The sequence below is a fragment of the Capricornis sumatraensis genome, chromosome 14 (assembly GCF_032405125.1).
Source record: "Capricornis sumatraensis isolate serow.1 chromosome 14, serow.2, whole genome shotgun sequence".
In the NCBI taxonomy this organism is placed as follows: Eukaryota; Metazoa; Chordata; class Mammalia; order Artiodactyla; family Bovidae; genus Capricornis; species Capricornis sumatraensis.
This window is the reverse complement of record NC_091082.1, coordinates 35,660,825-35,688,283: the sequence shown is the minus strand read 5'-3', so window position 1 is coordinate 35,688,283 and position 27,459 is coordinate 35,660,825. Positions and strand designations below refer to the sequence as shown.

The following is a 27,459-nucleotide window of genomic DNA, read 5'->3' as shown; positions in this document are numbered from 1 at the left end:
AGTTATTCCCACTTTAAAGTGAAGAAAAACTAAGCACTCAAAAATTTGATACTTTGCCTAATGTCATCTAGATTGATTCAACCATTTTTGTTGTTTTTAATAGCATTTTCATTAACTTATACATGATGAGAGTTTGAAATATTGTTGGCTGCTAAAGAAGAAAATCTACATTGTAATTAGTTTCTGTAGTGCATTACATTTTGCAGATAAAATGATTCTCCACTTTACAATTGTTATAGTTTTACCTCAAGATTTTTCTTTATATATTCAAGATGTATATTGCAATTTTGCAGAATTTCAAGGACTCCTGCAGAGGTAGCTATTTGCAAAGCATCCAGTTTGTTGTGTATTTTTAACATTATTTCTTTCCACATGGAAATGACTTGAGAGAATAGTTTTGCTTCTGCCGGGAGCTGCCTTTAGAAAGAAAATTTGAGATAATTTTGTTTTTGAAGGGGCTATAATTAAAATCCATAACCTAGATGCATTTGCCACTGAATATTGTTCAATTTAGGGCTTCCCTGTTGGTTCTGATGGTAAAGAATCCATCTGTGGAAGACCTAGGTTCAATTCCTGGGTTGGGAAGATCCTCTGGAGGAGGGTATGGCAACCCACTCCAGTATTCTTACCTGGAGAATCCCCACGGACAGAGGAGCCTGTCGGGCTACAGTCCATGGGGTCACAAAGACTTGGACATGACTGAGCGACTAAGTACAGCACAGCACAGCATTGTTCAATTTATAAAATGTACTGAGATTATATTTTTGCTGACCAATCACTAACTAAAAAGATTTTTTTGAATGTCTATTATGTACAAGTGATGTACTTGGTAGGGAATACTAGGATAAATTAGGCATACATTCATCATTTAACAAGATAATATTAACACTGAGTCAGAGAGATAAGATAGATATATAGCAAGTTCTATATAAACTAAGTTGAAGCGATCTGTGTCCTACAAAGCGTAATAAAACAAAGGGCTACTGAAATCCTAGAAAGGAAATGCAATTTGGGGAGAGGTTTTGGGGAAGAAGCTATTTGATCCGAGTGTTAAAGGAGAAGAGAACTGCAGAGAGGGCACTAGACTTAGGAGCAAGAATATAAAGGCATGTATAAGAAAATCCAAGTTTTTATTAATAATTATTTAATCTTAGAAGATTGGGAAATGTAAAGCAGGTTCAACATAAGTAAAGAAATTTTCTTTTACAGATTATCATTATTTTCTCTCCTTGGAAAAGGGAAGCAAACTCCACACATGGCATGGTAATCTAATGATATATTGAGTTTTGTTGCTATTGCTGTTGGAGTTTAATGAAGGAAGTGTTTTCAGAAGTTGTGTGATCTAGTTCACTTTTTCTGCTCACGCAATTTTCCTCTCCCATCCTACCCTAGCTCCAACTTGAATGGCTTGGAGGTTGAGGTGGAGAAGAAATTGAAGGGAAAGCCTTAAAAATTTTTTTAATTGGAAAATAATTGATTTACAATGTTGTGTTAGTTTCAAGTATACACCAAAGTGATTCAGCTATACATATACATATATCCATTCTTTTTAAGATTCTTTTCCCATACAAGTTATCACCGAATATTGAGTTACCTGCGCTACACAGTAGGTCCTGAAAAGTCATGTATTTTATATATATAGCAGTGTGTAAATTTAATCCCAACCTCCTAATTTATCCTTCCTCTGCTTTTTTGCTTGTGGTAACCATGCTTGTTTTCTTCATTTGTGACTCAATTTTTGTTTTGTAAATAACTTCATTTCAGCCATTATTTTAGATTCTACACATAAGGGATATCATATGATACTTTTCTTTCTCCATCTGACTTACTTCACTTACTATGATAATCTCCAGGTCCATCCATGTTGCTGCAAATGGCTTTTTTTTTTTTATGGCTGAGTAATACTCCATTGTATATACATACCACACCTTATCCATTCATCTGTCGATGGACATTTAGGTTGTTACCATGCTACTGTAAATAGCTCAGCAATTAAAACTTGGGTGCATGTACCTTTTCAAATTATGGTTTAATGGGATTGATGGATCCCACTGGTAGTTCTATTTTTAGTTTTTCAAGTACCCTCTATACTTTTCTCCATGGTGGTTGTACCAATTACATTCCCACCAACAGTGTAAGAAGGTTTCCTTTTCTCCACACCTTCTCCAGCACTTATTGTTTGCAGATTTTTTCATGATGACCATTCTGACTGATGTGAAGTGATATCTCATGGTGGTTTTGATTTGCATTTCTCTAATAATTAGTTATGGGCTTCCCTCATGGCTCAGTGGTAAAGAATCTGCTTGCTAATGCAGGATACACAGGTTCAATCCCTGGTTTGGGATGATCCCCTGGAGAAAGATCGGGCAACCCACACCAAAAGAGTCAGGCACGACTTAGTCACTACACAAAAATAAAAATTTCTACAGCTTAGCAAAACTCTTAGCAGGGAGAGACTTCAATCTCACCTTTAGTTTAGCATCTTCCCAATGTCTCTGGGAGGTTCTAGTACAACTTGCATTTAGATGGGAGTGAGGGTAAATGGCACTACATACTATACTCTCAAAAATTCCCCTTAAAGAATTTTTTTCTCTAATGAACCTATCTTCTCTTTCCTCTCTTCACATCTTCTTCCTGTTATCAGGGCCTTCATCATTTTTCCATTAGTCAAAGACAGGTCCATCATAGGTTTATTTTTTCTTTTCTTGACAATGATTGTATAGAAGCCTTCAGCATCCCTTAATTAAAAGCCCTGTTTCTAACCTCACAGCAAATCCTGAAAAGAAAAACTTGGTGATAACGTGAATTCCTTAACCTGGAGTTGTATCTCGCCATCATTTAAGAAATCTTTAGTAGAAAGTAGAATTAAAGTTTGAATTTATGACATTAAGTTGTAGTCATAAAGAACATATCCCTAAGGTATATGGTTTCACCTTTGAGAACTATCAGAATACATATAGATTAATGAAAGACTAAAACATTCAAATGACAAGAAACATACATGTATAACAGAAATGTGTGTTGTTCCCTACAAAGCAATACTTACATCTAGACTGTTCTCTTTTGTAAAACTCTAATAGCTCTCCTTTGCCAGTAAAATAAAGTTCAAAACAGTTAACCTGATATTCAAGGTATTCTTGTAATCTGTTCTAATATGCCTTACAAATACCCTCCCCAGGCCTTCCTACTTTACTTCAGAATGGCTTCTAGACTATCTTGTGTAATTTACTGCCCGTAGTTTCAATTCTGTCTACAGAGTACATGTCTCAAGTACTCTTGAGAGCTATCACTTAAAGACAAATTAATTCAAATGTTACAAATAAAAGAAACGGTAGAACCTCTATTATTAGGACTTCTATTATTGCACATGGTTCAAAGCAAGTGACTATCACTAATGTGTGAATACTATTAAAAACATATTTATTGTTCATATGAAAACCATACTAATATTCCAGAACTAAATAGACATCTAGCATTGTGACTTAAGGATTATGACATTTGTTGCTTATTTCCCAGTACTTAATAGCTTTATATCACTAATTGAGAAATAAAGATTCTTTTAATAAAGATGATGCTTTAAATCTTTTAAAAAAGGAAGATGGTTACATAATAATGATTTGGCAGATTATATTTCTATACCTATAGGTAAAATAGTTTTAGACTGTTCACTGAGGAAATTATTTTTCAAAAATTAAAGGAAATAAATCACTACTATACATTTTTTTTACCTGTACATGACATAGTTTAAGTTTTTTACCTTTGTATTTCTGTAGAAAGAAAGATTGGTTCAAGATAAAGCCAATTTCTTTGGCAACTCATCCATTCCTCAAGAGTGTATGAGAAGAGAGCCAAGTTTTGATCCCATTCATCTACAAGATCCTACAATAATAAAAATGCACATACATACAAATCTAAATACATAAAATTACTTTATGAGTAATGTGATAGAAACAAATCAAAGGTGACCATGAGTCACTGACATAAAAAAAGTAATTATAATAGAGGGTCACATTCAGTTTAGTTTAGTTCAGTCGCTCAGTCATGTCTGACTCTGTGACCCCATGGACTGCAGAACGCCAGGCCTCCCTGTCTATGACCAACTCCTAGAGTTTACTCAAACTCATGTCCATTGAGTCAGTGATGCCATCCACCCATCTTATCCTCTGTCATCCCCTTCTCCTCCCACCTTCAATCTTTCCCAGCATCAGGGTCTTTTCAAATGAGTCAGTTCTTTGCATCAGGTGGCTAGAGGGTCACATACATTAATGTAAATTGAATTATATTTAGTTTGGGGAGAGGTTAAAATGTCCTATTCATCCAGTTGTCTTATTGTACAATATTCAGATATTTTTGGTAGGCATAGTCTTTCATTTCTTTCTTTAAACATTTTTGTACAAATGTGTATGTACATATAATATCTCTAACAGTTTACATAAATCTAACCATATTATGCATAATTGTTTTGTAAATTGCTTTATGTTTTAACCTAATAGTGTCTTTTAGAGAGGTTTTATGCCAATACTTTTTTTTCCATTTTTTATTTTATTTTATTTATTTTATTTATTTTTTTTGAACCCCCCTCCCACCTCCCTCCCCATAACATCTCTCTGGGTCATCCCCGTGAACCAGCCCCAAGCATGCTGTATCCTGCGTCAGACATAGACTGGCGATTTGATTCTTACATGATAGTATACATGTTTCAATGCCATTCTCCCAAATCATCCCACCCTCTCCCTCTCCCTCTGAGTCCAAAAGTCCGTTATACACATCTGCGTCTTTTTTGCTGCCTTGCTTACAGGGTCATCATTGCCATCTTTCTAAATTCCATATATATGTGTTAGTATACTGTATTGATGTTTTTCTTTCTGGCTTACTTCACTCTGTATAATCAGCTCCAGTTTCATCCATCTCATCAGAACTGATTCAAATGTATTCTTTTTAACGGCTGAGTAATACTCCATTGTGTATATGTACCACAGCTTTCTTATCCATTCATCTGCTGATGGACATCTAGGTTGTTTCCATGTCCTGGCTATTATAAACAGTGCTGCAATGAACATTGGGGTACATGTGTCTCTTTCAATTCTGGTTTCCTCGGTGTGTATGACCAGCAGTGGGATTGCTGGGTCATACGGCAGTTCTATTTCCAGTTTTTAAAGGAATCTCCACACTGTTCTCCATAGTGGCTGTACTAGTTTGCATTCCCACCAACAGTGTAGGAGGGTTCCCTTTTCTCCACACCCTCTCCAGCATTTATTGCTTGCAGATTTTTGGATCGCAGCCATTCTGACTGGTGTGAAGTGGTACCTCATTGTGGTTTTGATTTGCATTTCTCTAATAATGAGTGATGTTGAGCATCTTTTCATGTGTTTCTTAGCCATCCGTATGTCTTCTTTGGAGAAATGTCTATTTAGTTCTTTGGCCCATTTTTTGATTGGGTCGTTTATTTTTCTGGAATTGAGCTGCATAAGTTGCTTGTATATTTTTGAGATTAGTTGTTTGTCAGTTGCTTCATTTGCTATTATTTTCTCCCATTCTGAAGGCTGTCTTTTCACCTTGCTTATATTTTCCTTTGTTGTGCAGAAGCTTTTAATTTTAATTAGATCCCATTTGTTTATTTTTGCTTTTATTTCCAGAATTCTGGGAGGTGGATCATAGAGGATCCTGCTGTGATTTATGTCGGAGAGTGTTTTGCCTATGTTCTCCTCTACAAGTTTTATAGTTTCTGGTCTTACATTTAGATCTTTAATCCATTTTGAGTTTATTTTTGTGTGCAGTGTTAGAAAGTGATCTAGTGTCATTCTTTTACAAGTGGTTGACCAGTTTTCCCAGCACCACTTGTTAAAGAGATTGTCTTTACTCCATTGTATATTCTTGCCTCCTTTGTCAAAGATAAGGTGTCCATAGGTGTGTGGATTTATCTCTGGGCTTTCTATTTTGTTCCATTGATTTCTGTCTTTGTGCCAGTACCATACTGTCTTGATGACTGTGTATGCCAATAGTTTTAAGTTTTCTTCATTATTTTAACTTCAGGAAATTCTACTGTGTGAATAAGACATCCTTTTCCAGCTAGTATAGTATTAAATAATAGAAAAATGGTTAAAAATCAATTAATAACACAAAAATCAGTAGACTGGTCTATCCCCTAACTGTGGCTTCTCAGAAGGAACCACTTGTAACTCATTTATGTTTCTCTTCTGAGATTAACCTCTGTATTTCTTTCTTTTATTTATTTTTTTAATTAATTTTTTTTATTTAATTTTAAAATCTTTAATTCTTACATGTGTTCCCAAACATGAAACCCCCTCCCACCTCCCTCCCCATAACATCTCTGTGGGTCATCCCCATGCACCAGCCCCAAGCATATTTCTTTCTTTTAAAACGGATCTATATTTCAACAGCTTTATTAAGGTATAATGGAATACAACAAACCACACATATTTAAAGTGTACAACTTGATGTTCTCAGATATGCTTATACCTGTGAAACAATCACCAAAATCAAGATAATAAACATATTGATTACCTTGAAAGGGTTTCTTAAACCCTGTTGTAATACCTTCCTCCCAACTGACTTAATCCTATTCCTATAGAAACCAGTGATTTCCTATGGAAACCACTTTCTGAAACTATAGACTAGCTGGCATTTTCTATATTATATAAATGGAATCATACAGTATCTATTGTTTTTTTGTCTGACTTCTTTCACTCAGCATAATTATTTTAGGATTCCTTCATGTTGTTGTATATACCAAAAGTTCATTTCTTTTTATTGTGGAGTAGTAATTCCACTTATCTGGTTATTTCTAGTTTTTCACTATTATAAGTAAAGCTGCCAGTCTTTATATGGAGTAAGTTTTCCTTTCTCTTGAATAAATACCTAGAGGTGGAATGTCTGGCATGTGGTACATATACTTTTAACTTTTGAAAAAATTTTAAATCTATTATAATATTTTACATCACACCAGTAATGTATGAGAGTTCCAGTTCTTTCATGTCCTCATCACCACTTGGGATGATCAGCCTTTTTAATTTTAGGCATTCTACGAGGTTTATAGTGGTGTTTCATTGGGATTTTAGCATTTGATGAAAAATAAAGTTAAGCATCTTTTTATGTGTTCATTTTCTATCCATATATCTTATTTAGTGAAGTGTCCATTTAAATATTTTCTCATTTCTTGTTTTTATTTTGAAAGTCCTTTATATTAAACATATGCTTTGCAGATATTATCCCAGCCTGTAGCTTATATATTTTTTTCTTTAATGGTGACTTTTGAAGAGAACAAATTTTAAGTTTTGATGAAATTTAACTGATAGTTTTTCCTCCTACTGATCATTCTTTTAGTGGCATATTGAAGAAAACTTTCTAGCTTAAGGTCACAAAATATTTCTCTGATGTTGTGTTCTCAAAATCTCATACTTGTAAATTCTGCCTTTAGACCTATGATCCATTTTTGAGTTAAATCTTGTATATCCTCAAGATATGGTTTAAAGCATTTCTTTGTTTTGCATGTAACTGTCCAATGTGCCAGTACCATTTCTGAAAAGATTATTGTTTCTCCTCAGAACTATCTTTACTCCCTTATTGAAAACTCATATATATGTGAACTTATTTCTGTACTCGATTCTGTTCCATTTATCTGTCTACCCTTTAACCAAGATAAAACTCTTGATTACTATAGCATTATAATGTCTTGAAATCAGGAAGTGTTACTCTTCCAACTTCGTTGGGAAAGAAGATTTTTCAAGATTGTTGAAGCTCTTCTAGTTCCTGTACATTTCCATAAGAACTTTAGAACCAGCTTGTTAATTTCTACCAGTAGTTGGATAACATGTTGATTTTTATTGTACTCTATTTAGATCTTTTGGGAATATTGACATTTGACTCTCTGTATGCATGAGCATAGTATATCTTCTGTTTATTCAGGTCTTTATTTTCTTTCAACTGGGTTTTGTAGTTCTCACTGGATAGGTCTTACACATATATCTTCATACTTATTGCTAAGTATCTCATATTTTTTATTGATTTTTTAAAAATGTCAAACTCCAATTGTTCCCTGCTAGTCTACAGAATGCAATTGTGTGCACTAATCGTGTATTCTGAAAATTTACTAAAATGAGCTTTATTTACTTTTTTAGTAATTTTATTGAATTTTTTACATAGGGAATTGTGTCATGTGAATATAAAGAATGTTTTACTTATTTTCTGGTATGGTTACTTTTTATTTCTTTATTTCTTTTCCATGCCATATGCACTGGCTAGAACCTCCATATGATGAAGAATAGAAGCGAAGATAGACAACACCCTTCCTGATCTTAGGGGAAAAGTATTCACTCTGTCATCACTAAGTACGTTGCTAGACATAGTAAAAGACATCTATGTCCTTTATTTATTTAATTTAATTGGAGGCTAATTACTTTACAGTATTGTAGTGGTTTTTGCCATACATCAACATGAATCAGCCATGGGTGTATATGTGTTCCCCATCCTGAACCCCCCTTCCACCTCCCTCCCCATCCCATCCCTCAGGGTCATCCCAGTACACCAGCCCTGAGCACCCTGTATCATGCATTGAACCTGGACTGGTGATTCATTTCACATATGATAATGCCATATGTGAAATGCCTTTTACAAGTTTCAATGCCATTCTCCCAAACCATCCCACCCTCAACCCTCTCCCACAGAGTCCAAAAGACTGTTCTATACATCTGTCTCTTTTGCTGTCTTGCATACAGGGTTATCATTACCATCTTTCTAAATTCCATATATATGTGTTAGTATACTGTATTGGTGTTTTTCTTTCTGGTTTACTTCACTGTATAACAGGATCCAGTTTCATCCACTTCATTAGAACTGATTCAAAAGTATTCATTTTAATAGCTGAGTGTATATGCATATATATGTGTATACGTACCACAGCTTTCTTATCCATTCGTCTGCTGATGGACATCTAGGTTGTTTCCATGTCCTGGCTATTATAAACAGTCCTGCAGTGAACACTGGGGTACACGTATCACTTTCAATTCTGGTTTCCTCAGTGTGTATGACCAGCAGTGGGATTGCTGGGTCATACGGCAGTTCTATTTCCAGTTTTTTAAGGAATCTCCACACTGTTCTCCATAGTGGCTGCACTAGTTTGCATTCCCACCAACAGTGTAAGAGGGTTCCCTTTAATCCATACCCTTTCCAGCATTTATTGCTTGTAGACTTTTGGATTTCAGCCATTCTGACTGATGTGAAATGATACCTCATTGTGGTTTTGATGTGCATTTCTCTGATAATGAGTGATGTTGAACATCTTTTCATGTGTTTGTTAGCCATCTGTATGTCTTCTTTGGAGAAATGTCTGTTTAGTTCTTTGGTCCATTTTTTGATTGGGTCGTTTATTTTTCTGGAATTGAGCTGCAGGAGTTGCTTGTATATTTTTGAGATTAATTCTTTGTCAGTTGCTTTGTTTGCTATTATTTTCTCCCATTCTGAAGGCCATCTTTTCACCTTGCTTATAGTTTCCTTGGTTGTGCAAAAGCTTTTAATTTTAATTAGATCCCATTTGCTTATTTTTGCTTTTATTTCCACTATTCTGGGGGGAAGTGGAATGACTTTTTGGATCTGTGACTTTATTGTTTTAAATACATTTAGAACAATTCTGTCCTTTAATTCTTCCATTTTTTTTTTCTGCTTTCTTCTCTCACTCTTCTTGGAGGACTCCAATTACATGTCTATTATTTTATTTTCTCGCAGGTCACTGATGCTCTTTTTATTTTTAAAAATTCTCTTTTTTTTTCACTTTGTACAGTTTCTGTCATATTTTAAAATTCACTAAACTTTTCTCCTTCTATGTCTAATCTGCTGTTAATCCTCAGTTCAGTTCAGTTGCTCAGTCGTGTCTGACTCTTCACGACTCCATGGACTGCAGTACCCCAGGCCTTTCCCTGTCTATCACCAACTCCCAGAGTTTACTCAAACTCATGTCTATTGAGTCGGTGATGCCATCCAACCATCTCATCCTCTGTTGTCTCCTTCTCCTCCTGCTGTTAATCTTATCCAGTGTCTATTTCACTTTGGACATTACATATTTTATCTCTAAAAGTTTGATTTTGGTCTTTTAAAAAATATCATCCATTATTTCCTTAACTTTTAAATATGTGGAATATAGTTATAATTCTTTCAATGTCTTTGTCTCTAATTCTAATTAATAACTATGTCAGTCCTGGATCAGTTTCCACTGGTTGATTTTCCTTTTCATTGTGATTTCTCCTGTCTTATTTCTTTAAATGTCTGATAGTCTTTTATTGGATTCCAGACATTATGAATTTTACTATATTGGGTACTAAATATTTTTATGTTCCTATTTTTGAGCTTTATTCTGGATGGAGTTAAGCTACTTAGAAGCAATTTTATCACTTGTAGTGTTGTTTTTAGATTTGTTGAGGAGGACAAGAACTGCATTTAATCTAGGACTAATTATTACACATTATTGTGGCATTATCCTTTTAAGCGCTCTAATGCTTGTGAGTTATAAAGGTTCTTGTTGTTGTTGTCATTGTAGCTGGTGGATATGGGTATTGTTCCCAGCTCTGTGTGAAAGGTTCCTTCTAAGTCTCTCAAGTGACCACTGTCCTGGTCTCCACTAGTTTCTTTACATTCATATGATTAGGTATGCTGCAAACCTGACTAGGGATCTTCCACAGATCTCTGAAGTTCTCTTTCAGTGCAGCTCTGTCCTCCCTGATACTGTATTCTGCAAACTCTATCTTCATTTTGCTTGTTAGTCTTTCAACAGCATCTCCTAGTACCAGGGAGTCTACCACCCACTAGACAGACTCCTCCTCTCTCTCTCAATCCAGGTGTGGAAACTAATGACAGAATGATGGGGCAATAATAGGGCTCAACTTGCTTGTTTGCCAACTCTCAGGGATCCTTGTCCTTCAGTGCTTGATGTCCATTTTCCTAAAACCATTGTTTGATGTATTTTTTTCTGTTATGATTTGAGTATTTCAGGCAAAATGGTGTGCCTGCTCCCCATACTCCTTCTTGCTTGGAAGTGGAAGTGGTGTGTGTGGATGTGTGTGTCTGTTCTTTTCAGCTTCTTGACTAGGACTAATTTATCATTTATTAAACTCATTTTTACCTTTAAATATTGACATTTAGTGCTCTGAATATTCCTTTTCATTGAACTCTAGCCAATTGTGACAAGGTTTGACTTGTAATTCTCTTCTTTTTGCTTATTTCTAATTTAAAAAATTTGATTAACATTTCCTGTACATTCTCATAGCTGTTTTTTAATTTCCATTTTTTTCTGGGTGATTTTGTTGTTGCTGGTTTTGGTCTATTTTTTGCTGCTTTTTCTGTTCATTTTTAAATTTTACTGAATATGGTTAGAGAACAGTCTATTTGGTTTACCTCTTTTTTGTAATTTACTGAGTTTTTGTTCTCTAAGGTCTAAATAAGTGACACTTTCCCTAACTGTCTGTTTGTTTGCCAATAATGTGAAGTCTATTTGTTGAGTACTATTTCTCTCTCTCTTGTTTTTTATCCATCTATAATCAATCATGTTAATTTCACTTTTAGATATCTCTATATTATTATATCTTATTATGATTCCTAAAGTTTTAAAATGACTCTTAGCTATGTTATGGGATGTGGGGCTGCTCAGAGAGAGACTATGAGGGAATACTGAATACAAGCTGACCTTGTAATTCAATTTCTAATTATACTAGAGTAGGTATAGAAGCTGTTAAAACAATGGAGCTTCCCAGGTGGCGCAAGAGGTAACCCACCTGCCAATACAGGAGACATAAGAGATGCTGGTTCAATCCCTTGTCAGGAAGATCCCCTGGAGAAGGGAATGGTACCCCACTCCAGTTTGCTTGCCTGGAGAATCCCCATACGGTTGCAAACACAACTGAAGTGACTTAGCACACACACTATGAGGGAACACTGAATACAAGCTGACTCTAGAGTTCAATTTCTAGTTATACTAGAACAGATATAGAAGCTGTTAAAATAACTGCAAGGATACACAAATATAGAGATGGGATTAACCTTTACCTTTAAGACAAATAGCACCGGGAATGAAAGTGAAACATATCACTTCAGCAAAAAGAATCTCAAGGCAACAGTTCTGGCATGAGGACTATCAGAACTGTGGCTGTATCTAGCAGCAGTGCTGCTGCTGGCAAAAGCCATGGTTTAAATGGTCATATTTTTAATTTGATGTAAATTTACCTTGTCTGCCCAAATTAAAGTTTCTGACATTTCCTGATGAATAATCAGTGCTTCCATGAAAAGTCATATTTAATATTTAAATTGCTAAATATTCAATCTCTCCTCTATACAAGTACATGAATGATTTATACATTCAAAAGCTTACATGATGCAAAAATTGAACTGATAAAACTACAGACAGTTAAGATACTTTCCTCTGCCATAATATTTACCTTAATGGGCCCGAGATAGGAAGATCCTTTAAATGAGGCAAGTATGATTTGAGACTCTTCCAGCTGAACTAATATGTCATCTATAGATGAAATTACTAGGATAGAGTAAGCCTCGGTGTGATGAAGAACTAAATGTAAAGGAGTAGTGTTCCAAAGATCAATAATCTTGTACAGCATTTTTTCAAGAGCAGCTTCATTAGTTGCTGAGGTTGATATCTCATTTATTTCATTTTCATACTGAAACATCTAAAACAAAAATATTTTAATGTCCAATGGAGCAAATAATTCCTGATACATTTAAAATGGAAGATTTAAATGAATATGTTAAAAATCTGACCAATTAGGTTTATATCCTAACCAGAGACTTCAAGGTCTAACTTTCATGAAGCAGCCCTTTTCACTTTTTAATCCTGCTATTTCACATTCTTCTTGCTCAGTGAAAATTTCTGACTCAGTATTTATTTCTTCTGATTCTGGTCAGTGTAAAAAATAGTTAATAGCACATTCTGCAGATAGCATTACTTCTTTCAGCTTTCTTTTCTTTGCACTAATGCCAATTGCTTAATTATTTTGTGACAAGTTTTTACTTTCTATGATAATTCTTGGGGTATAATAGTCTGAGAGAACTCTAATGGGCACAGCTTTCCATGGCTTCACTTTGACACAGCTCCATGAGGATAAATGTCTCTCAAAATACTTTAATGGAGTATTTACAGACCTTTCCATGTGCCCTGACTGCCAATTTCCATTGGACAAAATCTTGATGTAATATCTCCAGATTCAATCACCAGAATAGAGATACTTGGAGAGCTGCTCTTCTCTGCATCTTGGAATTAACTAGCTGCCGTTGTTGTTTTTATCCCTGAAAGAAGATTCTACTGCTATTCCCATAGGTCATCCTATTTAATATCTCCATTTATTTCCAGTAGTCATGTATGGATGTGAGAGTTGGACTGTGAAGAAAGCTGAGCGCCGAAGAATTGATGCTTTTGAACTGTGGTGTTGGAGAAGACTCTTGAGAGTCCCTTGGACCGCAAGGAGATCCAACCAAGCATCCTAAAGGAAATCAGTCCTGGGTGTTCATTGGAGAGACTGATGTTGAAGCTGAAACTCCAATACTTTGGCCACCTGATGTGAAGAGCTGACTCACTGGAAAAGACCCTGATGCTGGGAGGGATTGGGGGCAGGAGGAGAAGGGGATGACAGAGGATGAGATGGCTGGATGGCATCACCGACTCGATGGACATGAGTTTGGGTGAACTCCAGGAGTTGGTGATGGACAGGGAGGCCTGGGGTGCTGTGATTCATGGGGTTGCAAAGAGTTGGACACGACTGAGCAACTGAACTGACTGTTGAAATTGTGCCAGATTTTTGGAATGCTCATTAGCACTGATTAAATAGTCTGAAACTATCTAGATATTTTGATGAATTCACTCGTGGACCACAGTTCAGTTAGGATACTCTGATAATGATCCAGGGAAGGATGCAACATTTAGATGGGATGAGGAAAGAGAGCAAGAGAGGATTCAAAGATTATTTCATCAGATGGTGACTGCAGCCATGAAATTAAAAGACGCTTACTCCTTGGAAGGAAAGTTATGACCAACCTAGACAGCATATTCAAAAGCAGAGACATTATTCTGCCAACAAAGGTCCGTCTAGTCAAGGCTATGGTTTTTCCAGTGGTCATGTATGGATGTGAGAGTTGGACTGTGAAGAAGGCTGAGTGCTGAAGAATTGATGCTTTTGAACTGTGGTGTTAGAGAAGACTCTTGAGAGACCCTTGGACTGCAAGGAGATCCAATCAGTCCATTCTAAAGGAGATCAGCCCTGGGATTTCTTTGGAAGGAATGATGTTAAAGCTGAAACTCCAGTACTTTGGCCACTTCATGCGAAGAGTTGACTCATTGGAAAAGACTCTAATGCTGGAAGAGATTGGGGGCAGGAGGAAGAGGGGACGACAGAGGATGAGATGGCTGGATGGCATCACCAACTTGATGGATGTGAGTTTGAGTGAACTCTGGGAGTTGGTGATGGACAGGGAGGCCTGGCGTGCTGCTATTCATGGGGTCGCAAAGAGTCGGACACCACTGAGCAACTTAAATGAACTGAACTGAACTAGAAAAAAAGTGGAGGTACCATTAACTAAGATGGAAAGAATAAAGGAAGAGTGGAATTTTGGAGATGGAGAAAGAGAAGTGCATTTTTGACATGTTAACTTTGAGATATTTTTTAGACATATAAGTGGAGGTGGATCTATGAGTTCAGGAGGGCAGCTGAATTTAGGGCTAAAGATATAAATTAATTTTTAAAATAAAGTTCACTTTTAAAATTCTTGTCTAATTAAAAAATTTTTCCCATTTCCTCATCCTCATTATAGCAAATCATTTAGTAGAAAATTATAGGCATAAAATACTATTTTGGTTATATTAGACATTGTCAACTGTGTAACATGAAATATAAATGAAGCTTATTGTAAACTGCACATGAAAATAGAAAAATTTTAACCATGAAAATCATAGTAAAATTTTATTTTTATAACAAAATCTACAGGTAAATCAAATAGCTGCTAATTGTGTATTTTAAATAGAATATCAAGTTATTTGTAGGGCCACCCCAACATGCTCTTAATATATCTTCATTTTATATAAATATGGTAGTTTTGATGCTATTCCTATAAAATTTACTCTCCCCAAGAAGTATCACTGTTTAGTAAAAACACCAATTTAATTTCATCTGTTATGCATGAAAACCAGTATCACTGTTTTCGAATCACCTAGTAGTAATGGCATGATGAATGGCTTACGCTTATAATATGTACATCATATTTTTTAAACCAAAAAGCAAATTTACTATTCAATGTAATACTAGTTTTATCAGTTATTAATCTGTACTAAACTACCACCAACGAAGCATCACCTGTCATCTACTAATACATTATACTCCTACTTTTCCTAACATTCCATAAACGTCTTATTTTTCTAATTCTTACTCCTCGTAGATTTACTTGCCTACTTAAAATTTGGGCCTTCTGCTATGCCAACTTTATTTCAAACTATTTTGATTTACCTTGAGTGCTAGAAGATTCTCTACTGTACAGTTTTTATCAAGAGACACTGACTTTCCAATAATCTCCTGGAGAGCCTCCCAGTGCCTTGGCTTGAGACAGGGGTTTCCTAGTGCTATGATGATTGGCAGCTCTTGTTTAAAATCTATCACTGATTGCTTAAGATGTGTCACCATGTCATTTTTAGGTAGGCCTAGAAGAAGCAACGGGTCAGCAGCTTTATCATACAGTCCACATTTTCTAAGCCAGAAAACAAATTTGCTCTTTAATGTAATACTCCTTTATCAGTTATTAATCTGTACTAAAATAATGAGGCTTATTAACATCACTCTCCCATAAGAATCAAGCATGGATTAAAATAAAGGGAAATAGTGGATCAGGACTAGTGATTAAAACCCCAAACTATCAGAACAAGTTATTTTGCAAAATTTGATACTAGGGATAGCTAGTTACCACAGGGTTTCCCAGATTTTCCCTGACAAGATAGACATACAGAGAGGTACACACAAATAATTCAAAAGATTATTTTGGTTTTGGGGCTTTTCAATTCTGCTCATTAAAAGAACATTAAGGGAAAAAACCAATCACTGTCATTTCATAAAGAATATATCTTTACATTGAAATGTAGAAAATGAAGGTAAAAACTGCCATAGACCAGAACTGACCTTTCCTCTGGCATTAACAACACAACACACAACAATACAGATTCCTGGGTCGGGAAGATCCCCTGGAGGAGGGCATGCCAACCCACTCCAGTATTCTTGCCTGGAGAATCCCGATGGACAGAGGAGACTGGTGGGCTACATACAGTCCACAGGGTTGCAAAGAGTCGGACATGACTAAGTGACTAAGCACAGCACACACAAAGGGTGCAGGACTCAAAACCTGTGCAGCTGAAGGTCCAACCCTTATAACCTTTTACTCAGTTTATAAAAGAGGGAGGAGACAGAAAAATAGCCAAAGTAGATCACTTGAGAGAACTGAAAACTATACGCATATTCTTGACTTACAATTGGTACAGATGAGGCTTATTTTATAAAGCTATGTTGAATAACAAAGTGTGTTTCAAGACTTGATCAGATAAAAAGATGAGAATAAATTTTTTGCAAGTCTATACTGTGGTGAACAAGATTTAATCTGGGAAACTATGGATAAAAGAAAGTTTTATCTACTTGTTACTTTATATGTTGCTCTCTGAAACAGATATATGACACAATATTGAAAGAGAAGGCACAAAATGAGTGTTGTGTTGCTTTAACACTCTGGGTGATTTGTCCCCAATTTTTCTCTTTTCTACAGTTTCTGTGATAATCATATTTCTTATATAATTTAAAAACAAGCAAATTAAGGTGTTTTCCTTGAAAGGAAAAAAAACTATAAAGAAAACTATGAAACTGAAAAAACTATAAAAAAAAAACAACTATAGCTTAAGGTATAGCTGAGAGATTAGAGGAATTTAAAAAAATTAAAGCATTATCTTGCCAAGTGGAATAAAGCTTTCTATTTGGAAAGGATCTGATTTTACAGAATTGCTTGCACAGGAACAGCATCTCTGTGTTGGCAAGATTTCAAATTTGATGTTTAGCAGAAGGAAAACCTATCAAAATGACTCTGGCTGTTTCCCGCATTGCCCAAAATATACTATCTGCATACACAGTGAGGGTTTGAAGGTGGGTCCTTAACATCAAAACATCTGTGGTTCTAAGAGCCAGAATCAGGCGGAAGCATTTGGGGTTCTACCTAAGGAATTGATTTTTAACAGATATAAAATTGTTACTAGTTAATTAAAAACATTTTTTCCAAAGTTTTAATCTCTTTCTTGCTTCAGGAAGTGATTCCTACCTATACTCTTGTACTGTCTTTTCAGTCATTAATGGTCAGTCTTTAGAACAGGTAAAGTAACAAAGCCAAGGACAATGATCTTGCTGGCCTAGTAGCCATTTTTGTGTAATCTTAAGTAGAAAAACTTGAGAAAGACACTTTACCTTTTTCTAGTACAAAGATTATTTGCATCCATTTTGAAACATTTCTATATACTGATTCTGTATCAATACTGTCAAGAGTGCTGTTCCTCCATTCCCAAAAGAGGGTTCCCCATTCCTCTTCTGCATCCCATAATATTTTCCTTAAGGTTAAGTCATAGTCAATGTCAGCGATCTCTGAAAGTACAATTTGTGTAATCTCTTCCGTATTAAGAAAATACATATGAGACGGGGAATCATTGAAACAATCCTGATAGTTTGAATATGTTTTAGCTTTGACAGCTAAACTTGCAGCTTCCTCTGAAAGAGTCTGGATCATTTCCACTGCTGTTGACACTGGAGTACTAGCACATAACAACACAGAATTTCTTATCTAAAAAAATAATAAGACATTTTTAGGAGGGTATAATGTTCTGAACTTAAACATGTTTTATTGACAGCATTTTAATATGCCACCTAAGTGTCAACAAACATTATTTGCAATCATTATCTGAAAAGATTGTCCTTAATTTATTTATACTCAATGTATTAGAAACCTGGGAGGAATTTTCAGGAGGCAATAACAGTGAGAGCTCCAGGAGAAATTACCAGTTCTGACTTGAGGAGCAAGAAAGGTTCTGACAAAGATTCTTTGCTTGATCAAATTTTAGTCAGGCTCCCTGGTGGCTCAGATGGTAAAGCATCTGTCTACAATGCTGGAGACCTGGGCTTGATCTCTGGGTTGGGAAGATCCCCTGGAGAAGGAAATGGCAACTTCCCCCCACCTCCCAGTACTATTGCCTGGAAAAGCCCATGGACAGAGGGGCCTCGTAGGCTCAGTGGGGTCACAAAGCGTCGGACATGACTGAGTGATTTCACTTTCTTTTCTTTCTGACTGACTACTAAGTAGGTTGTAACTTTTAGGCTCATATGTGCACTTCCTTATAAAATTAAGTTTTATTAAGAACCCTGCTAAGTCAGTTTAACCAGAATTCCCACCCTCAATGTCTGCTCATCCTAGACAACAGATCATTTCCTCTATTGCAATCATACAGAATAAAAATCTGTTTTTACCACTTTGACTACTGTTCAACTCTGGGTTTTCTCTGACAGCTCCTAATACTCAGAGTATGGAAATCCTCTCTTTCTCTTTCTTTTTCTTTTTTCTCACAGCTCAGTCCTCAAACAATTTTAAGGTGGTGGCAATGGAAGCCTCAGGAGCTGAAACTCTGAGAGAAGAGAACTTTACTTTCTGTGTTGGTAATCTGTGGTTCTAAGGAGGGTCAACCCTGTTGATTTTTTTCTCTCTGTGTTCTACTACTTTGCCCCAGATGTGGGTGCAGTTATGGAAGTTGACAGAACACAGTAACAAGTCCCAGTTTTCTAACCAGAGGACTGAAAAAAAGTGCAGAGAATCTGGAAAATATGGAGAAGATCATAAACAGAAAGGATCTCTGGAAAAGTAACTACATAAAGAGGTCAATGAACTCTTGGGCTCAACTGAGCTGCACACGTATAGATCTGATCCTATTCAGCACATCAAAGACTCTGAGATTAAACTAACATACCACTACCCAGAATAATACTGACCACTGGATGGCACACACATGGTCTGAACAGCACCTTAGAGACATTGATAATGGAAATAACAATGGAAAGAAACCCACAGCCCAAAGAAAGTGGGTTGGAACTTGGGACCTGAATCTGACTAGGTCAACAGTTTTCTAAAACAAAAATACCAACGTGACATTTAGGTATGACACAGAACTTTAGAGCATAATATTTAATCCAATATTATTCCATATACAAAAAATCAGGAAAACCTCAACTCACATGGGAAAAAATAATCAAAAGACACCAATGTCTAGATGACACATATGTTAGAATTATCTGACAAAGAATATAAAGCAGGTTTTATAACAATGCTGCACAGAAATAATGTATATTCTTGAAGCCATTGGGAAAATAGAAAGTCTTACCAAAGAAAAATTTAAAAAGATATAAAGAAAAATCAAATGAAAATTTTAGAACTGAGAAACACAATAAACAAAAGTAGAAGTTCATTGGATTTGATTCAATAATAGCATGCAAATGATAGAAGAAAGCATCAGTGAACCTAAAGATAGATGCTTACTCTAGTTGAGACCCTCTCCAGGGGTTGCCCTTGACCAAAAAGTCACACAAGATTACACCTGCTCTAGAGCTCCATCATGGACGTGTAAAGAACCAGCCCTTTTGTCTTCATCCAGGATAACTCTGCAAAGTCATTCCAATTTAGAGATTCCCCTGGTTGCTCAGATGGTAAAGCATCTGCCTGCAATGCAGGAGACCTGGGTTCAATCCCTGGGCTAGGAAGATCTCCTGGAGGAGGGCATGCCAACCCACTCCAGTATTCTTGCCAGGAGAATCCCCACAGACAGAGGAGCCTGGTGGGCTACAGTCCACAGGGTTGCAAAGAGTCAGACACAAATGAGCAACTAAGCATAGAACACAGGATCCTATGAAACCTACATGGCAATGACACTAGAGTTCAATTTTTCCTTCTATCCAACCTTGATTACCTCAAGCCCTCACATTGTTGCCAGAAACACTTTCCAATGAACTTACTCTAACACAGATATTCCATCTCAGTGTCCAACCTAGTATACTTAACATATAAATAGGGTGAACTAGAAACCTTGGTACATATGCATATGAAATTTCTAGTAATATTTTAAAGATTGCAACTGAATGCTTTCAAGTACTCTCATATGCCTATTTTTTCACCTTTATTATATTTGTGTGAAGCCAGTATAGATTTTGCATAGATGGAGAAAATTTTTAAAGTAACTAATTGTAATACATAGCATTGTGCCTAATACATATTAGGTATCAAAATATGCTGAATAAATATGATAATAGTAACTTGTAATGGTGGTGGGGATAGAGGGGAGTGGAAAGAATCAGGGATTCTGGAACCCTGGCCCTCGCTGCGTGATCTTAAGCAAGCTAGTTAACCTCTTTAAAACTCAGGTGTTTGTTTGTTTGTTTTCATGCAGAAAAAGGATAAAGCACCTAGCATGGTTACTGACACTTAGTTAAAGCTCAATAAATGTTAGGTGTTTATTGTATTGTATTGTATTGTATTGCTCCTCATAAGTGAGTGAAGCTGGATTTATTATCTTTGGGCCTAGACTAAGGCCCAAAAAGTATCCAGGGGTTTTTAGATGTTTTCACGTCATGGGACAACTTTAGCAGTCTGTTGAAGCCTACGGAAAAAAAATCACCAGTTTACTGTTGCTTGTCTACATTAACTCAAAGTTGGAGAAAATGCTAAACTTCAGTTAGAGGTTAGTGAGAATAGACACATAATTACACTTCTCATTCAAATTCACAAATCAAAATTATGTCTGTGGATTCCAGGTTAAGTGGATTCCAGGTTAAGAATACTTGGACTAAATTATTTACTTAAGATTCCACAGAAAGGAAATACCTATATGCTAGGCTTACATAATGAGAAACAAAAACTTACTTTGGCCTTTAAATTACTAACTTCAATACCTAGATCAGTGATGTATGATTCCAAATTGTCTCTGAATTTAGAAATAGCAGCATCTTTATTTTTTTCACTTAACTTCACAGAAGTTTTTAGTTGGCCAAACTTGATAAGAAGGATTTTATAAGTGGCAGTTTGCTCTTCTGAAACATGGATCTGGTAATACCTTACAACAGAATACAGCTGAGCAACTATTACATACTCTTTTTCTAACTTAGATATTTTTGAAGAAATTGCATCCAAAAAAGTAAAATATTCCAAAAATTCTTCCATTTCAGTGGGAGTATATTCCAGCTTCTGCAAGGATGACTCTATAACCTGAAATCATTAACAAATCAATTACAATTATATAATGATTTTTCATTATTTTAGAAAAGTAGTTACTCAATATCTCTAACTTCCATAATTATAATTTCAAAAAAAGACATCATCTAGACATTATTCTAAGTATTGCTTAAATACCGGAGCATTAACAAGATCAAATCTTTTCTATCGTTAACAGAAGGAACTTGAATGTAACTTGCACATAAAATAAATGCTATTAAGACATAAAGATGGTTTCTCTGGTGGCTCAGTTGGTAAAGAGTCTGCTGGCAATGCAGGAGACCCAGGTTTGATCCCTGGGTCAGGAAGATCCTCTGGAGAAGGGAATGGCAAGCCACCCTAGTATTTTTGTGTGGTATTCTTGTGTCCAGTATTCCCATGGACAGAAGAGCCAGGTGAGCTACAGATCATGGAGTTGCAAAAATCAGACACGACTAAGCAACTAAGCATGCATGCACATGAGACATAAATAAGTACTGTTATGAATAAATTTATTCTGTGAAGTAAATGGAATAGTAGTAACAAGGTTATGACTGAAATGTGAACTGTGCATAATAATTGCTCCCATTTTTTGGGAGCATTTATATGTTATGTTCTTTGTGTACATGATCTCATTTTGTCTTTTGTTTTTTTGTGTGTGTTTTTTACAATACTGTATTGGTTTTGCCATACATTGACATGCATCCGCCACGGGTGTACATGAGTTCCCAATCCTGAACCCCCCTCCCACCTCTCACCCCATATCATCTCTCTGGATCATCTTCGTGCACCAGTCCCAAGCATCCTGTATCCTGTACTGAACATAGACTGGCGATTCGTTTCTTACATGATAGTATACATGTTTCAATGCCATTCTCCCAAATCATCCCACCCTCTCCCTCTCCCACAGAGTCCAAAAGTCTGTTCTAAACATCTGTGTCTCTTTTGCTGTCTCGCATACAGGATTATCACTACCATCTTTCTAAATTCCATATATATGTGTTAGTATAGTGTATTGGTGTTTTTCTTTCTGGCTTACTTCACTCTGTATAATAGGCTCCAGTTTCATCCACCTCATTAGAACTGATTCAAATGTATTCTTTTTAATGGCTGAGTAATACTCCATTGTGTATATGTACCACAGCTTTCTTATCCATTCATCTGCTTTGTTTACTCAGTCAGTTCAGTTCAATTGTTCAGTCATGTCTGACTCTTTGTGACCCCATGGACTACAGCATGTCAGGCCTCCCAGTCCATAACCAACTCCTGGAGTTTACTCAAACTCATGTTCATTGAGTCAGTGATGCCATCCAACCATCTCATCCTCTGTCGTCCCCTTCTCCTCCTGCCTTCAATCGTTCCCAGCATCAGGGTCTTTTCAAATGAGTCAGTTCTTCACATCAGGTGGCCAAAGTTTTGGAGCTTCAGCTTCAACATCAATCTGTTCAATGAATATTCAGGACTGATTTCCTTTAGGATGGACTGGTTGGATCTCCTTGCAGTCCAAGGGACTCTCGAGAGTCTTCTCCAACACCACAGTTCTAAAGCATCGATTCTTTGGTGCTCCGCTTTCTTTATAGTCCAACTCTCACATCTATACACGACTACTGGAAAAACCATAGCTTTGACTAGATGGACTTTGTCGGCCAAGTAATGTCTCTGCTTTTTAATATGCTGTCTAGGTTGGTTATAACTTTTCTTCCAAGGAGCCATCATCTTTTAATTTCATGGTTGTAGCCACCATCTGCAGTGATTTTGGAGCCCTCCCAAATAAAGTCTGTCACTGTTTCCACTGTTTCCCCATCTATTTGCCATGAAGTGATGGGATCAGATGCCATGATCTGAATGTTGAGTTTTAAGCCAAGGGTGATGCCATCTGCATACCTGAGGTTATTGATATTTCTCCCGGCAATCTTGATGCCAGTTTGTGCTTCATCCACCCCAACGTTTCTCATGATGTACTCTGCATATAAGTTAAATAGGCAGGGTGACAATATATAGCCTTGACATAATCCTTTCCCGGTGTGGAACCAGTCTGTTGCTTCATGTCCAGTTCTAACTGTTGCTTTCTGACCTGCATACAGATTTCTCAAGAGGCAGGTCAGATGATCTGGTATTCCCATCTCTTTCAGAATTTTCCATAGTTTGTTGTGGTCCACACAGTCAAAGACCAAGCATAGTTAATAAAGCAGAAGGAGATGTTTTCCTGGAACTCTCTTGCTTTCTTGATGATCCAGCGGATGCTGGCAATTTGATCTCTGGTTCCTCTGCCTTTTCTAAATCCAGCTTGAACATCTGGAACTTTTCACGTACTGTTGAAGGCTGACTTGGTGAATTTTGAGCATTACTTATATGAGTGCAATTGTGTGGTAGTTTGAGCATTCTTTGCCATTGCCTTTCTTTGGGATTGGAATAAATACCAACATTTTCCAGTCCTGTGGCCACTGCTGAGTTTTTCAAATTTGCTGACATATTGAGTACAGCACTTTCAAAGCATCATCTTTTAGGATTTGAAATAGCTCAACTGGAATTCCATCACCTCCACTAGCTTTGTTCGTAGTGATGCTTCCTAAGGCCCACTTGAATTTGCATTCCAGAATGTCTTGCTCTAGTTGAGTGATCACACCATCATAAATTATCTGGGTCATGAAGATCTCTTTTGTATAGTTCTTCTGTGTATTGTTGTCACCTCTTCTTAATATCTTCTGCTTCTGTTAGGTCCAGACCATTTCTGTCCTTTATCGAGCCCATGTTTGCATGAAATATTCCCTTGGTATCTCTAATTTTCTTGAAGAGATCTCTAGTCTTTCCCATTCTATTATTTTTCTCTATTTCTTTGCATTGATTGCTGAGGAAGGCTTTCTTATCTCTCCTTGCTATTTTTTGGAATTCTGCATTCAGATGGATATATCTTTTGTCTTCTACTTTGTCTTTCATGTCTCTCTTATTCACAGCTATTTGTAAGGCCTCCTCAGACAACCATTTTGGCTTTTTGCATTTCTTTTCCTTGGTCATGATCTTGATCCCTGCCTCCTGTACAGTGTGTCACAAACTTCCATCCATAGTTCTTCAGGGACTCTGTCTATCAGATCTAATCCCTTAAATCTGTTTGTCACTTCCACTGTATAATCATAAGAGATTTGATTTAGGTCATACCTGAATGGTCTAGTGATTTTCCTTACTTTCTTCAATTTAAGAAATTTAAAAAAGCATAGTTACTACCTGAGTGTTATTTTCTCTAATCTGCAAAGAGGGAAACTGAGTTCCAGAAGGATTAATAAGCCTAAAATATTAAATTTTTTGAGTTACAGAGCTATGATTCAAACCCAAATCTGAATCCAAATCCTGTTTATATCCATTATAAGTATATGCAATAATTACAAATAGATGCACAAATGTATGTGTATGCTGCGGTGTGCTTAGTCACTCAGTCATGTTCAACTCTTTGCAGCCCCATGAACTTTAGCTTGCCAGGCTCCTCTGTTCATGGAGATTCTCCAAGCAATAATGAAGTGGGTTGCCATCCCCTCCCCCAGGGGATCTTCTCAACCCAGGGATCGAACCTATGTATCCCAAGTTGCAAGTGGATTCTTTAGCATCTGAGCCACCAGGGAAGCCCATATATATGTGTATATATAACATCCACACCTTTTATAAGTATTTGTATATCATTCCATTAGATTTTCAAAAGAATTAAATTCCTATGATTAAATTACAATTTTACCATAGTTTCCATCATGTTTCAAGGGCTCTTGATGAGTATTCATAATTCTGGAATCAATATCAGTTTAATTTGTCAGCTCACAGCCTTGAATTGCTTGTGTATGTCTCTAATTTTTTAAATACTTTATTCTACTTGACTATATGCTCATGCAAAAACAGCAATTAAAAAATTTATAAAACAAAAATATCTATTACATCACCACCTAGAGATAATTATGCTAACCAAGCAGAAATTTTATCCATTTTATGGTGTATGGGTATGTATGTGTGGTGTATGTGTATATATGTATGTACATGCACATATGTGAACCTGCTCTTGAATATACATTTTTATCACAGGGTTAGTATGGATTGACTTTGAAGTCAGAGAGACCTGTGTTTGAATCCTAGCTCCCATGTTTACTACTAAAGTAGCTTTACTTTAATAAACTTAGTGTCCTCATTACAGTTTTGAGAATCAAATAAAATAATTTAGTAATGGGTTTATAATGATGCCTGCTGAATTTGACTGAAAATGATCACAATAGAAGACTGAGTAAAGACAACTATCCTGACTCCAACCACAAATCCCAATTAAATTCCAGAAAAATATCTTAAAATAAACTCATATCCCAAAGAAAACAGATAATTACATTTTTGTAGAATAGAGTAGTAGAAAGACATGAAATATTCCCAAATGTCCTTTTTGTTACTAGTAATACATTCAGTTAAGGATTGTAAAAGAAAAGAAAATTACAGACCAATTTCACTTACAAGCATAAAGGCAAAAATTAAAAAATAATGTAGCAATATATCTATGTGCATGTGCACACCGGTAAGGTATATCTATTGATTCAGATATGAAATTAAACTTAGAAAGTCAATTAATGTAATTAACCACATTAAAAGGTTAAAGGAAAACAACTGCATGATTATCACAACAGATAAACAGAATAAGGATTTGATAAAGTTAACATGATTAAAAAACACATATCAAGTTAGGAACTCTTATGCAAATAAGGGAATTTCCTTAAATATATAAAGGGAAGCTACTTCCCTTTATAAAAACACACCTGGGGGCATGCAGAAGCCAGAAAGAAGAGAAATAAACAGAACTTTCAGAATAGCTTCCTAAACATATATATAGCTCAGAAACAACTTTCTGGAACTAATAACAATGATTCTTCTAACTGTAGAAGTAACTCACATATGTTCACTATGTGCCAGAAACTGTAAAAGAGCTTTGCAATCATTAACTTCTTTAATTCTCACAACTTCTCTAGGTCAGTTACAAATATTATCCCCAATTTACAGGAAAAGATGCTTAAGTATAGAGAGGATAAGGATATAAACTTTGTTGTTGTTGTTCAATTGTGTCCAACTCTTTGTGACCCCATGGACTTAGTACACCAGGCTCCTCTGTCCTCGACTATCTCCTGGAGTTTGCTCAAATTCATGTCTATTGAGTTGGTGATGCTATCTAACCATGTCATCCTCTGCCATCCTCTTCTCCTCTTGTCCTCAATCGTTCCCAGCATCAGGGTCTTTTCCAATGAGTCAGCTCTTCACATCCAGTGGCCAAAGTATTGGGGCTCCAGCATCAAGAACAGTCCTCTCAGTGAATATTTGGGGTTGATTTCCTTCAGGAATTTTGGGCTTCCTGGGTGGCTCAGTGGTAAAAAAATTCCACTTGCCAATGGAGGAGATGCAGGTTAGATCTCTGGATTGGGACGCTCCCCTGGAGAAAGAAATGGCAACCTATTCCAGTATTCTTGCCTGGGAAATCTCATGGGCAAAAGAGCCTGGAGGGCTACAATCAACAGGGTTGCAAAATTTTGAACACGACTTAACAGCTAAATAACAAGAATTGACATCTACAAGACACTGTATCAAAAAACCAAACAAAATGCACATTATTTTCAAGCACATATGGAACATTCTCTAGGACAGACCACATATTAGTACACAAAACAAGCCTCAACAAACTAAGAGGATAGAAATTATTTAAACAATCTTTTTCTGACCACAATGGCATGAAACTAGAAATTGTCCATAGAAAGAAAACAAACAAAAACCCACAATTACATGGTGACTAAACACTTAATAAAAACAAATGAGTCAATGAGGAAATAAACATTGCTATCAACATCTATGGGACACAGCAAAAGTGTTCTAGGAAGAAACTTCATGACGGCAAAAGCCGTATTCAAAAGATAAGAAAAATCTCAAGCAACCTACCTACCATCTAAATGAATTAGAAAAAGAACAAACAAAAATTAAGTCAGCTGAAGGAAGGAAACAAAACACAGAGAGGGAAGACATAAAATTAAGATTAAAAAAAAAAGAAAAATAAATAAATCCAAGAGCTGTTTTTTTAAAAGGATAAACAAAATCAACAAATCTCCTCTAGACAGGCTCACCAAAAAGAAAAGAGACTAAATAAACAAAATA

General features: G+C 36.1%; 1 protein-coding gene across 1 annotated transcript in view; it reads right to left on the bottom strand.

The window, feature by feature from the left end:
* Positions 1-27,459, bottom strand: part of LOC138090212 (dynein axonemal heavy chain 14-like) — a 301,641-nt gene that overhangs the window by 236,824 nt on the left and 37,358 nt on the right. The window contains exons 9-14 of the mRNA XM_068985722.1: positions 20,980-21,321; positions 17,493-17,862; positions 15,510-15,700; positions 12,441-12,686; positions 3,758-3,879; positions 246-417 (exon numbers count right to left, since the gene is read on the bottom strand). Of these exons, the coding sequence (XP_068841823.1) occupies positions 246-417; positions 3,758-3,879; positions 12,441-12,686; positions 15,510-15,700; positions 17,493-17,862; positions 20,980-21,321 (1,443 nt within the window). The remainder of the gene's footprint in view (positions 1-245; positions 418-3,757; positions 3,880-12,440; positions 12,687-15,509; positions 15,701-17,492; positions 17,863-20,979; positions 21,322-27,459) is intronic.